The sequence below is a fragment of the Xiphias gladius genome, chromosome 20 (genome assembly GCF_016859285.1).
Source record: "Xiphias gladius isolate SHS-SW01 ecotype Sanya breed wild chromosome 20, ASM1685928v1, whole genome shotgun sequence".
Lineage (NCBI taxonomy): Eukaryota > Metazoa > Chordata > Actinopteri > Istiophoriformes > Xiphiidae > Xiphias > Xiphias gladius.
The window spans coordinates 24893351-24907481 of NC_053419.1; the positions used below are offsets into that span (position 1 = coordinate 24893351).

At 43.6% G+C, this 14131-nt stretch overlaps 1 protein-coding gene across 2 annotated transcripts in view; it reads right to left on the reverse strand.

The window, feature by feature from the left end:
* Nucleotides 1-1733: 1733 nt before the first annotated feature.
* Nucleotides 1734-14131, reverse strand: part of ppp3ccb (protein phosphatase 3, catalytic subunit, gamma isozyme, b) — a 43410-nt gene continuing 31012 nt past the window's right edge. Inside the window, exons 11-14 of one of the 2 annotated variants that reach the window (XM_040157005.1) lie at nt 10930-11014; nt 8465-8562; nt 6774-6800; nt 1734-4499 (exon numbers count right to left, since the gene is read on the reverse strand). In XM_040157005.1, the coding sequence (XP_040012939.1) occupies nt 4315-4499; nt 6774-6800; nt 8465-8562; nt 10930-11014 (395 nt within the window). In that variant the 3' untranslated portion in view covers nt 1734-4314. The remainder of the gene's footprint in view (nt 4500-6773; nt 6801-8464; nt 8563-10929; nt 11015-14131) is intronic. The other variant, XM_040157006.1, reaches the window with a different exon arrangement.

Below are 14131 nucleotides of genomic sequence, written 5' to 3' on the forward strand. Positions count from 1 at the left end.
TGTGTTTTCTTCGTCTCCTCCTGGTGAGATATCTACGACATTTATTGCTCTGAAGCTAATGTGTCTAAAATAATACCAGTTTTAAAGAGTCACTTCACCCAAATTACACAAAAAACACAAATCATTTTCACTTGGTGGCGTTAAGCCCAGTTTTCATTATCAGTTCATTGACAGGAACTACTTCCTACTAAAGAAATAGTCCCTGCAAGAACTGGGGGACATAGTTTCTAGAAACACGTTGCTGTTACTTTTTTTTTTTTTTAAAGCTGCACTAATCATCGATATTTTTTCAATATTTCCAGTGGATCAAAAAGACTTTGTACGAATGTGTTAATAGGTAAACACATTCACAACTATAGAAGCTTCCAAGTGGCCCGAAGAAAATCAGCTAATGTAGCTTTAAATGTAATTTTTCATCGCTGTGAGCAGCTCGAACGAAATCCCATTCACCTCCATTTTATTGCAGTGGAGGCTGAAATCTGAGAAACCAGGGCAGAATGCACCTTCCTCATCTTTGGCACCAAGCGTGTAAACTATTAGCGTATTCAGCTGCGTAGTTTGACATTCAACATCAAGGTTTTGCTTTATTTGGTATTTCTCTGTATTAATTGTCCACGTTTGTTTGTGTTTGGATGCAAACTAAACGTACTGAATATAGCCCCAATGATACTGGATTTTTAAGGGTGATATCAGAAAAATCAGGGGCCGTATTCCCAGAGGATCTTATCTCGCCACCAACATTTCTCCTGAACGGCACCCAAAGTTCATCAGTGCGAGGTTCCTCTTCAGCTGCTGAGACAGAGTTTTACTGAAGAACCGAGAGAACGTGCTGACTTGTTGAGTCATGTGACATCCAACACCGTCAGCGTGTGATATTTGTCGAGATGGAAAAACCTTCAGATGATAGCAATTCTACACGCAGCGGCGATTTTACTGGATCATCCAGCGATAGACGTGAAATCAGCAGCTCGGTTCACGTATTTACTGCCGTTGGTGATTATTTAATGCGACTTAATGAAATGTGGTCCTTAAAGAGCGGTGAACAGCCATGTGGTGCACTGCCTCAGCAGAACTGTTACTGTTACTTGGTGCCTGATGCATTAGTCGAAGGGAGAATCTGTGGTTTCCTGAGCATTTTTCTTCTCATCGTAACCTTCAACGCAATGACCATGGGCTCCTTCGTGCGCACGTCGGCGGTTGTACTGGATCTAAACCTGCTGCTGGATTCCTGGTTTGTTCTAGCCTCACTTTTATATTAACACCAACACTGTTCACCTCGTCTCTGGCTCCTTGCGTTCGCCTCTTTGTCCTCATTCGTTACTACAGAGCTTCGCACCTCGCCCCCGTGGGTTTTTTTTCACCCCCGTAGTCGTGACAGATTCTGCAGCGCTGCACTCAAACACCCCCACAGCTGTATTTTTATTATCATTAACGTTCTCGGCCTCACGCTGACAAACTTGATCTGTGGAGTCTTCATCTGCCGTGGTCGTGGATCGAGCTGCAGGTAATAATGTGTGGGGTTAGTGTTGCTAGGGAACGTACGGGCCTACACATGAAGGCGAGGAGCTGGCAGCGTTTCAACGCCACTCGTCTCCCTGCTGGATGAAAGCAGCACGTCCCACGCCGGCCTGTGATTGGCAGCCGCTCGGCGACACAGAGGCGGCGTCCTTGAGCGCTGAAAGCAGCAGCAGCAGCAGCAGCAGCAGCAGCATTCAACAGACACACACGAGCCGTTACTTTTCTCTTTTTTATTTGAATGGAGTGAAACATCTACATAAATGAGAGGCCTCGCAATACATGTACTCGACAAAAAAAAAGTTCTCGGTTTGTTTTGGTTTTGTTTGTTTTTTCCAAATTTAGCCGTAAAGAAAAACAACCAGATTTAATCTTATTTTTTAAAGCGTTTCTGTACATTCTGTGAGATATGTTCCGAGACCCAAGCAGAAGTCAGAAATGAGGCCCAACATACTCCACCCACCCACCTCCCCCAAAACACAGAGAAACAGATAATTAAATCGAACCCCCCGCATCCTCGTCGTCACCGTGGAAACACGCCTTTTCCCCGGCTTCTCTTTACACCTTCTTAAAGGATCGTTCTGGTTTAGCGAAACCTCAGTCTTGTTTGGTAGGTCTGGTCATCATTCCTCTCGGCAACAGCAACACTGTACTCACCAGGGTAATATCTGAGATCTGGGAACAGCGAAAACACGCAGTTCACGCAGATTTCACCTCCACGTCTTGTTTGCGAGACTGATGTTTGAAAACTTTTTCTGTGCTGGTCTGAGTCGGTGGACGAGTTTGTAAACTTGTTTTCACGCAGAAAAAAAAATTCAAACCAACTGAATGCTTCGGTAAAAAGCCACGTGAGAACGCAACAGGCGATTTCACGTGTCCGCTTCCCAGCATGCCGAGGGCACCTGGCTACTGAGGCCATTTCGCTCATACTTGCAGAGGAAGCCTCGTAGCCGGGTCAGATTGACGTCCGGTCGCGTCGACGCCGAACGCTCCGGAATTCGTTCGCGAGCGAACCGAGACCACCTCCTCTGAAGAGTCCAGACCGAGTGCGCCCGCTGCGGTCAGGTCTTCACAAACCGGTCACACCAGAGTCGGATTCGGCCGGATCAAACGCCGCAGGTTCGAGAACGCCTGGTCGGTCAGACGGTGACTGGGGCAGGAAATGACAAAAAACTCAATTCTGCTGCACAAAGTGATGTTTATTTTCGAAACTTTTTCTAATCCTTCTTTATTTCCTTTAAAACACTGTTCACTTTCTGAGAAGGGCGAATGTCTGACGAGGGGTTGCATGCAGAGACATTACTTTGCATCCAGGGCTCACGAGCAGAAGAGGTTCGAGCCCACTGATCGAAACCACTCTGTTTGGAGCTCGGACTGACGGCGAGCAGGCATGAAACGCTGCCAATGACCGAGGCCCATGACACAGGAAAAGACTGCGACTTCCGGGACGAACACGCAATTCGTTCTGATTCGCTTCACCTGAGGTGGGCGTTTCATTAGCTTTCAATGTAAAAATGGCTACACTTCAGCGTGAAATGACTAATTATGATGGCGTCTGTTGGTTTTTTAAGGGAGGACGAGCAGTGAGGAGACCGTTTAAACCGTCATCTAGTAACTACTCCGCTAAACATCGTACGTTCACGTTTTTACAAGCTGGAGAAAGTCGAGAAAAACCATTTACAGTCACAGTGGGGTGGGAGGTGAGAGGACAAGCCCCCCCCCATGGTCAGATACCAGGGCGATCACTTTACTGCTCACCTTCCTTTTCTCTTCTAAAGGTTTGTCTTCAACTTGTCTGACTGCTCGCGTTTCTTCACCCACGGGACTTAGATTGAGTCACGTCTCAGCTATTTCTGTGGTGAGTGCAATGAAGGATGAAACAAAACAAGATCCAAGTGGTTTAACAAAACAAAAAACCCAACTCAACGTCCAGTGACTAGCTTTTTCTGGAGCTTTCAACCACGTCTTGCAGTCTTCCCTTGGCAGAGGGAGTCTGCTCAGTTTCCATAGAGACAACTCAGCATCGTAATCATGCACGAAAAAGCTAGTAAGTGGACCTTGAGTGAAGATTTCTACCACTTCCCACCTCACCAAGAACTTCCACACTCACTTGTAAGAAACCCTTTAACTCTTCCTCTCTCTCTTCTCTTTCCTTCACGCTTCCCTCCCCCCCGCACCCCTTCTCCCCCGCTCTGGATAATTAAGCCTAAATCTATGAGTTGTAAAAAAACAAAACAAAAATAAAAAAAAAAAAAAAAAAAACATCACATTGAAAAGAGGGAACAATTAAAATATACATATATAATATAAATGTCAATACTTGCTCTTTGGAGCTCAGTCACACTATCATTGGCATAAGAAAGGATGGATTAATGTGATCTGATTCTGTTGTTTCTGTTGCGTGAGTGTGTGTGTGTGTGTGTGTGTGTGTGTGTGTGTGTGTGTGTGTGTGTGTGCGCGTCTGTGTGTGTCTGGGCACGAGCACAGCATCTGAATGAGCGTCACTTCCTCCCTCAACACAAAATAAAAACGGTGTCGTCCTGAATACCAGCCTCCCGATTAGAAAATGGATTTGCTTCGATTCGACGGGGCAGTGATTGCCTTTAGCAAAGTCCATGTACGGTTGAGATTTTGTCTTGTTCAGTCTTAAGCTATGATATTTAATAGATGATAAAATAAATTAAGCGTGGTGAGAGTTGCTCGGACCGAACTGCCTCTTCTCCTGCTCTTAAAGGAGAAAAGAGGGAAGGAGGAAGGAAGGAGAGGGGAGGAAGAGGAGGGGAGATAAAGGGGGAGGATCTAGGCCTGCGCGTTGGTGCCGTTCTTGTCCGGAGGTCCGGTGCTGGCCGGCAGGTTGTTGAGGGAGGGGGCGGCCTCTTGCTGCTTGCTGTCGCGGCGGGGGGGCATCCTCTCGTTGATCCGGTCCAGACCTCGGGCCTCCTCGAAGCTCTGGATCTTGTGCTGCGGGTTGAAGCCTTGAATGGCTGCGAGGAAACAGAAGGGTATGAGGGCGGAGCCGCGGAGGAGGAACAACCAGAGTCAACATCGGCTCTAACGCGCAGCAGGGTCAGAAACTGTCCTGGGCCTGTGGCTGTCAACCTGCTACCAGACAAATCTCTCATTTTTACAAACTCTTTCAGCTTCTCTCAGACGTCAGACAGTCTGGTGAGTACGTCTCCGACAAAACGTTTTTGCTGCTTTGAATTAGCTGCAGACCCGTCAGACCACAAGACTACATCTGGGGGCCGGGTTTAATGTCGTGGCTGATCGGTGCAGATGATCATAGTTTGTGTGCCGTCCGGGAACAGAACAGAGAACATGGAAGACTTCAAAATTTTCACATTTCAGTGTCTGGAAGCAGTGAATTTTTGTGACTGCTGCTTTAAAGAGACCCTCAGTGGCAGCTTATTATTATTATTATTATGAGACAGATCCTCCTCCGGTTCAGTCTGTGTTGAAGCAGTTTTACAGCTGGTGCTTCACCTGTGCGATCATGTCGGAGGACGTAGTTCGTGCTGCTGCCGAAATGTACTGCGTCATTCAGACAGGTGTCTCTATTGTTTTGTCCACCCCACTTATGTCGATGAGGGCGGGCTAAATAGCAGAAACGCGGCTCTGTACGACTTATTGCAGGGCCGTGGGATCAGACTGTGTGAGGTTGGGTGAGGGGTTCCTAATAAACTGCACGAGGGCATTTTGATAAGAGATTCTTCATTCAAGTCATTTTTAAGCCGAAAAGGCCAAAAATTCCCATTTTGCAGCCACTAAATGTGAATATTTACAGGCTTTTCTGTTCTGCCATGAGCCTTTTTTCCGTGTTGTCATCTCCAGCACAACAACAGGTTGGTACTGGACTGTTTAATTAATGTTAGTTTATTTTAACATCTTTTCAACACCTCCTACAATCTGAATCTCCTCTCGGTGTTTTTTCTTTGTTTTGGTTTTTTGTCTGTTCAATTGTTTTTCAGTTGCTTGTCGGTTTTTGTTTTGTTTTTTTACTCCTCACTTATATTTAAATTCCTATTTTCCGAACATTCGCTCTCATGTTTTGCTCCAAAGCATCTTTAGTCTCTGACCCTGCTGCTCACAGTCACCACTGGTGCATAAAGTATGCAGAGTACTGGGAGGACTGGCTGGTCCAAGAGAGTAAACTTACTTCCAAACAGGCCAAGGACAGCGTGGAGACAAAAGAAACAGACTTTGATTAAAGGGTCATTTCACTGAAGATATACAGAAAGCTGCTGATTTTCCTCGGCTCTGATGTAAAATGTCGGCGTTTATACGTTTTCTTGCACAGTCTAAGCTCCCGATCGTGGTGTCACGGGGTTTATTGAAGGAAAATGTGAAATATCGATATGAAAAGACGAAAAACGTGTGAACTCAGAACTTTCATATACAAACTGAAACTAATATCTGCCTTCCACATGCTGTTGTCCATCAGTAGGAGCCACTGGACCTCAGGCAGGAACAGTCTCAGATCTGGATCCTGAACTTCTACTTTTATTTTGTCAGGTTTGTTTGAGTGTTTCGAGTCAGATTCACCTTCAACTTTCTTAACTGGACAAACTTGTTGTAAATCACTAGTTTCAGCCTGAATGTCACAAACAAACAAACTGATTTTCCGATTGATTGCGGCATGAAGTGTAAGATGTCGACTCTGGAAACGGAGCCTATTTTGGAGAGTAGCGTAGACGGGAGCTGCCGCGTGAGCCGCCCCGAGTCGCTGCGAGCTGTCGTTTCTTACCACGCAGCAACTTTTCAGCCGACTTCAACTTTAATGTCAGAGATATTCCGCACTGTCACGTTACTCAAGTAAAGTACCAGCTACACGTTTCTACCTGTATCTGCTCGCCCGAGTGTTTGTTGCAAGAGGTCCGGTGTCTCGGAGATACACCTATTAGATATTTATTATTGATTAGATTAGACGTCAGGTTCCTCGATAAATCCAGAAACATAAGGCGACAGCGGTACGGTACTCGGCTGTTGGGAAATACGGGCCGTGGCTCAGCTGAGTACAAGCGGGAGGTGGTGGAAACGCGTTCTGGACACAACACTGTGAGCTGTTGTCTGATCTGGACCTTTTCTCTAAAGTGGCCTCTTAACCGCGACGGCCGTGGACACAAATCAGTGGTAGAAAACATTTTTCTTTTTTTCTTTTTTGGAAACAGAAAAACATCGAGAATCATTCACTTAGTTAAAAACATGACACAGAGCAGAGACAGAGACAGAAATGGAGAGAGAGAGAGATGGTTGCATACCTCGTGCCTCTTCTGCCTCTACGGTGGCTGTGTAAGCGTGAGTAGAAGTGCCATGCCCAAAACCAATGGAGAGAGAGTGGGAAGGTTATATATCAATGCATTCAGTCAGTCCTGTTAACATGTAGTCAATCATCATACAACCCCTCCCCTCCATCCACAATGTAGTGACCATCGAGTCCGAGGTTAGAGCAGAACCACATGATTCAAATCATCATCATCATCATCATCATTATCATCATCGTCGTCGTCATCGTGGTTTATGAGAGTTTGTTAGAGGAATAAAGTGTTTACATCATGCTGCCAATCAAATACAGCCGTAACGACCACTGAATGAAATCATTCTCTCTTTCTGAGAGGGAGATGTTCAGGTGGATATCAATCTCATGCTCCAGCTGAAACGATGAGCCAATTGATCGGGCGACGGAAAATTTATCCGCAACTATTCTGATAACCGGCCGATTGTTTTAGCCAAACACGCTCTCGTTCCAGCTTCTCACATGTGACGAATTTCTGCTTTTCTTTGTCTTGTATGATATCAAACTGAAGATCTTTGTGTTAGGGACAAAGAAAGACAACTGAAGACGTCAGATGGGGCAGTGACGAAGACCACTCTCAGCCAGTAAACATGAATAAACAACGTGGATGTCAAACTTTTAAGAAAAATCGGCTCTGCAAATGTTTCTTGACTAAAGAAACATGTTTATAGAGCTGAAGGATAAACACACACACACGCACACACACACACACACACACAGACACACACACACACACACACAGTGTGTTTTGGTGAGTGACACTCAAAAACCTCATGGGGCAGGTATAAGTTGGACCCTCGTTTAATTCCTGTTTGCTCACATGCTGGATAATGAATCATTTCATTCCTGCAGCTGGTAGGAATGAAAATCAAAACGTCTGATGATTATTGTGGTTGTAGGAAGTTTTTTTTTCTTTTAAACCTCATTGGAATCATCATTTTTACAGACTGATCTGAGATGAGAGGAACCTCCTCTCATGCACAGTGTTTCATTAAAGTGATTTTATTTTCTTTGCGCATCAGAGACGATGACTGAATTTACGAATTTATTAAGAACTCTTGAAAATGTGAAAAAGGAATTTTGCCTTCCATTTCTGGGTCGAAAGCGTGACGGGTTCGACCTCGTACGATTGCCGTCGTGACTTTTACGTGACTCAGGCGTTTCTTCAGACATGAAAGCAAAATGTTACATTTCCAGAACATCTACGTAGAGACAGGCATGTCTGAGATAAGGTGTGGTTGGGTCACCTTCAAATCACATTTAAATACATTAAACTGTAGATGAATTCCTAATATTGACATCAGTAAGAATTCTAACAGATGAACTACGCAGATACATTTGATCACAAACAGTTTGCCGTCCCGTCTGAACCACCTTCACTTTCATCAGTCAATCGTCTTTGTAGGGCAGCATGGTAGAGACGTCTGACCAGAATGGTCCTTTAAAGGAGGAGGAGATACCACTTGACATTTCCGTCTCACTGTGTGTGTGTGTGTGTGTGTGTGTGTGTGTGTGTGTGTGCGTTTGGGTATTTCTGAGGTGGGGTTTGGGGCTGTTTCTGACCGGTTAGTCTCTCAGTGTGAGTGCAGGCACAGGGAGTTAGTGTTAGCTGGACTGTTAGTGTTTGGTGGGATGCTCGGCTGCCTTCACACTCACCGCTTTGCAGAGTTCGCCGACCTCCGGACAAAACTCCCAGAGGCAGCGTTCCTGTCGGGGTCAGCCCCTTCAGCTGTAACACACTCTCATTCTCCTCTCTGTCAACACACACACACACACACACACACACACACAGAGTGATCAACAGGGGTGGAAGAAGTATTCTGAGTCTATAGGGGACAGTGTTTCCTGTCAGGGCACCACTGTTTTGGAATGACCTGCCTGAGAATCTTAGACTTGCAAACTCAGTATCTCTCGAAAACGCACTTTTATCGTAGGGCTTTCTTAAAATCGTTATTTATTGATTTATTTGTTTTGAATGATATATCTGCGGGAATGTTTGTGCATTTTTACTCAGTGCTTTTTTCCCTTTCATGACTGCCTTGTAAATCACTTTGTAATTGCTGATTTTGATAAGTGCTATTTAAATAAATATTATCATCATTATTTATTATTATTATTATTATTATCATCATTGTTATTGTTATTATTAATTACTTTACTTAAGTAAATAACACAATGTCAAAAAAGTCCATTATGAGTAAAAGTCCTCCTTTTAAAGTTTTACTTAAGTACAAGTACATAAGTATTATAAGTAAGTATAAAAAGTAATAGCGCTCATAAGGCAGAGTGACCCTTTTCAGCCTTTTCAGTTTATAAACATTTGATTTTCATCACCTTTATTGCCCGTTTCTTCCGTAAAATAAGTGCAACAAACACTGCTAACTAAGTGAGATTATTTCTTCTTTCTGGGGCTAAAGAGGTCCGGTCACACTAAAGGCTTCATACTGATGTTTTCACATCTGCAGTCTGGCTCCCCAACACCTGGAAACACAGTGATGTGGAAAAGTTCCCCTTTATGTCAGCTAAAAAAATTTTTTGTTTTATCTGGGGTTCCACAAGGCTCAATCCTTAGACCACTGTTTTCTAATTCTTACATGCTCCTGCTTGGCAACCTCATAAGGAAACATAATGTATCTTTTCCCTCTATGCAGATGATACAAAGATTTGCATTTCTCTCTCTCTCTTGAAATGAACACACTGGTGAACTGTATTACTGATATTAAATACTGTAAACGTTTTTACAGTTGAGTAAAGAGAAAGATTTTTAATGGATTTGATGAACTACCAAAGTTATCAGAGTAGAATACAAACACGCATGTATGTTACCATGATTTTCATACGTCGCTTATACATATTGCTTATTACCAGACTGCATTGTGAACAGTTGACTATCAGCAGATGGATTCAATAGTTACTTCCGCTTCGAAATCATGCTGCCGCACCACACCAGAGTTCGCACCATGTTAACTTACTCTTTAAATGACTCTGGTCTAAAGTTTGAATGTCATGTTAGAGGGTAACTTTTTAAATCACCTGAAAACATATCAAAAGTTAGATTCTGAGAAACTGGTTCATGTATTCATCTGAACTCTCTGATGACCTGAGATCAGTCACAGCTGTGTCCACATTCAGAATTTAACTGAAAACCTTTTTTCTCACGCTTACGATTAGTTTTGTACACGTGTGTGTGTGTGTGTGTGTCTGTGGTTTCTATCTGTGAGCTGCACGTAGGTTAATAAAAAGCATGCAGATCTCACTTATAATGAAATGTTCAACATAAAACTGTCTTGCCCACAGAATGTCCTCATCTGCTGGAGAAAGACAATTTTTTTTTTTTTTTTTAACCACTTCAACAAAACACAGTGGATGCAAAACACAAATGCAAACTACCGTCCTAGTGTATCTGATGTAAAACTAATCATGCGTTCATGTAGCGAGGGTGGTACACACTGTGGAGTGCAAAATAAACAGATAACAAAAGCAGAACTGCTGAACACACTGTGATATCAACTGACTAATAAGTAAAAGCAAAGAGGAACTTTGGACAGCGTGTCAGTAATGCTTTTTCTAGGCCCTAAAGTAACTCCAAGACATTTTCTGAACAAGAGCAGTCACCATTAAAGGACAAATTCTTCTGACACACTTCCACAGGATTAAAGGAGGACACGTGTAAATCAAGCAAAAAGTCATTAGCCTTGTACTAAAGTGGAGCAAGGCTGTAGAGTAACTCCACAGTAGTCTCACGTCTCAAACACAGTGTTTTCTGTCTAATAACCTCAAATATTGGACATATTTTGGCTTTTTTGAATAAGAGAGTCCCACTAAGATTATAAACTTTTCTTTACCAGCCAGGGTGGCAGTATTGATTTAAACCTAAATCCACAGTCAGCATGAAAATACACATAAAATCATAGAAAAGAGAAAGTGCTCAAAAAGGCAAAATCACCCTCATCTAAGGTCTCAAACAGCAGGCAGTCATAATGAGGGACCAGTTCGAACCTCATCAATCCTCACTGACTCTTCACAATAAGGTTAAACTGATGGTGACGGGCTCTTTCAATCTTAACGAGATTTATTTTTATGTAGGATTCAACCAAACAATCAGAAAAATAAAAACACACCTGAGCACAGAGAAGACACGGGCCATCTTCCCAATCGCCCGGATCTTATTTCTGATCACCTCCTTTCTGACAGCTGGAGCTCCGCCTGAAAAACAAACCAAAGGGCGAGAGTCAAAGGACAACAAATAGCAAGGAAAAGGAGAAAAGCACACGACGGTCAAAGCTCTATATGCGCCTCGCTCCACAGACACTCAGCTGACATTCAGCTGGCTGTGAGTAATAACTGAAGCTTAGTTGTGATGCACAGGTACAAGATTTACTCTTTTGTCCTTGGTCCGGTTTAAAGTTACAGCCTAAAAATGTAGACGGATGGACGAATGGAGCACAGCAGGTGGCAGAGGTACGTGTTTTTTGATTGGTACACACACCATCACCATTTTGTGGTCGCAAATTAATAACTTGTGCACGTAAATCAGTAATTTGTGCTCTTAGTTTAATAACCGTGGACGAAAATTGGCAATTTGTAAATACAAACAAGTAAATTGCGGTTTTGATTTAATAACTTGCACATACCAAATTTAGTAATTATCGTGTACAAAATGCAGTAATTTCTGCTTACAAATGTGTAAATTATGGTATCCATTTAATAACGTGTGCATAACAATTAGTAATTTGGGCCTAAAAATTAGTGATTTTCGCTGCCTAATTAAAAACTTCCGCATAAGAATGAGTGAGACTTATTCAAATGAGTACTTTGACTTGATTCACATGGACAAATAAGTAACTCATGCCGTCACTCAAGAGCGCAAATGGCAAATGTAATAACCTGTGTGTAAAATTAGTCATTCGCGAGCAAAATTACTCATCTGTGCACAAGAAAACAGTCATTTGCGACCAGGAATAAGTAATTAGCTAACTCACTCACTCACCAACTAACTGCTGATTTGCACACATGATATTTCGATTCAGGAGCACAGATTATAAATACTCAATCCACTCCTGATGATATTAATAGGAAGGTTCTCGCATTACTTTTGACCATTTCCCCTTGCCGACGCTCTTTTTTTACACCGTTGTGACGCAACATTGAACATTGTTTCAGAATGCTGGTCAGCTCTGGCTGCCACCAGCTGGTCATATATCACCGTGTAACCGAATGCAGAATGCAAAATGAATTATTCAGATTATTTTCTACCCAGTGTTGGACACAGATACACGGACGTACTTTGACACAGTCGTCGTTGTAGTGTATGTTTGTATCGTTTAACTTTATATCTTGTTACTTCGTGCACACAAACCATTCATTTGAGAGAGTGTGAATTGTGTAATTTCTGCATTGGAACTGGTTTGGCGAGAGGCCCTCGGGCTCCAACAGACTGGGTTAGTTCGTTATGGTAAAAATATTCAGTGTTCACCCGACAACCACGACGTCTAGACGTTCACCGCCACGTAACATGTATCACCAGGTCTAAAACCACTAAACTGCCCCGAGTTATCAAAACCAACCAACCAACCAGTCAAACTGTGGCCAACGCAGCTTATCTTAGAATCTAACACTGAGGAAATTCTGTGGAAGGAGAAGGTTGCTGTGCTGCTTTAAGGGAGAGTTCAAACCACCCCTCTGCAAACCCACACGCTCTGTGAGTGTACTGTATACTGTATGCTCTGGGGACAAAACAGTATGACCTAGCAACAGAGTGGAGAGACTCTGCTCTGGCACCCGGCCACTTTCTGTGGATAAACACTGCATTGTGTTGGCATCGGCTCACAGCAGCTACTGTGGGAGAGCAGCTTATTGGCCGCGGCTTCACCACCACACTGTCACACAGTAGGACTCATTTTAGCAGCCAACACCGCACTTCAGCTTCCTTCAGGGCTTCAGTTCCTCCTCGGGCTGCCCTGCGTTTGACTAATTATATGCAGTGTGAGACTAGCTGCAGATCACCATGGCGACGAGCCAATTTTCACACCGACAGTCTTCTGAAGGTTTCATCCACTGTGACTCCTCATTTGCTGCCGACTGTAGGTATCTGGACCGACACCGAGCCACATCTCTCACGCGGCTCAAAACTTTAAAACACATCAGTGAGTCGCACTGTTGCTCTGGGTGATGTGTTCCTTCATCACCATGAACACACACACTGCAGTTTATTTAGACTGAGTCACACACACACACACACACACACACACACACACACACCGTCCTCCTGCCCCAAATACTCACTACAGCACCAAATGTGGATTAATCTGCTGCTGAATATAGTCCCCAACAAATGCTCCATTTCCTCCTGTTTGTTTTTTAAAACTACAGCGAGCAGCCGTTTTAAAATGTATAAAATTAATCAATAAATTAACCATATATTTGTGAGGTGTTTTTGAAGGTTTACGTCTTCAGTAGGAACCGACGGGCTCGGAGCCGAGAGCCACGGACTGAGGAGGGACGTCAGAATTTGTTGAGAGATGGACCGACACACCGCTGGTTTAAGTCTGCACGTGGGATTTGTTGACAACAAAACAAAAAACAAACAAACAAACAAACAAAAAAAAGACCACTCACGCTTTATAAATCCACTCCCAACTAAACCTATTGTTTCAACTAGCGCGGGTCCGGGGGCCTTTGATTACGAGCCGTGTCAGGTTCTTGGACCTCGGTGTGCTAGTTTAAAAATGAAACAATGGGCTGTTTGCAGCCCTATTATGTCGCTAGGCTAGTGAGAGTGAGAGTCTGTTTATAGTGAATCTTTCAGAGTCAATCAGCCCAGAGAGCGTTTGGTTACTTCAGTTTAGCCTGCAGCAGTTTCTGAAGGCCGGTGTGACGTGTTCTGCTGCCACAGAGGAAATAAATTCATGACAGAAAGACAGCGGCTGTCAGAGGAAATGAATCTGACGGGAGAGAGAGTCTGTGACTGAGAGACAAGATACACTGATGTGGGTTTACATGTTTACTGTCTTTCCTGTTTCACTTGTACGAGAGAAGAGGCTTCAGCGATGAGGGATTGATGGGATCTCAGGATAACTTTCCCAACAGGCTGAGATTCAGACTCTCTTATCCTCAAAAGGTCTTTTCTCAAAAACAGATGTTGGAGAGGGGGGGTCGTCTTATGGTCGGGCCAATACAGTATATATTTGTCAGGTGTTTTAAAGAATTACGATTACTTGGAGCTGAGAGCCACAGAGAGAGTAGTTAGACATTTTTGGAAGATGGACACACACATTGAGTATAGAACGACAACAGATTCCTACTTTAAGTTGGCTGATATTC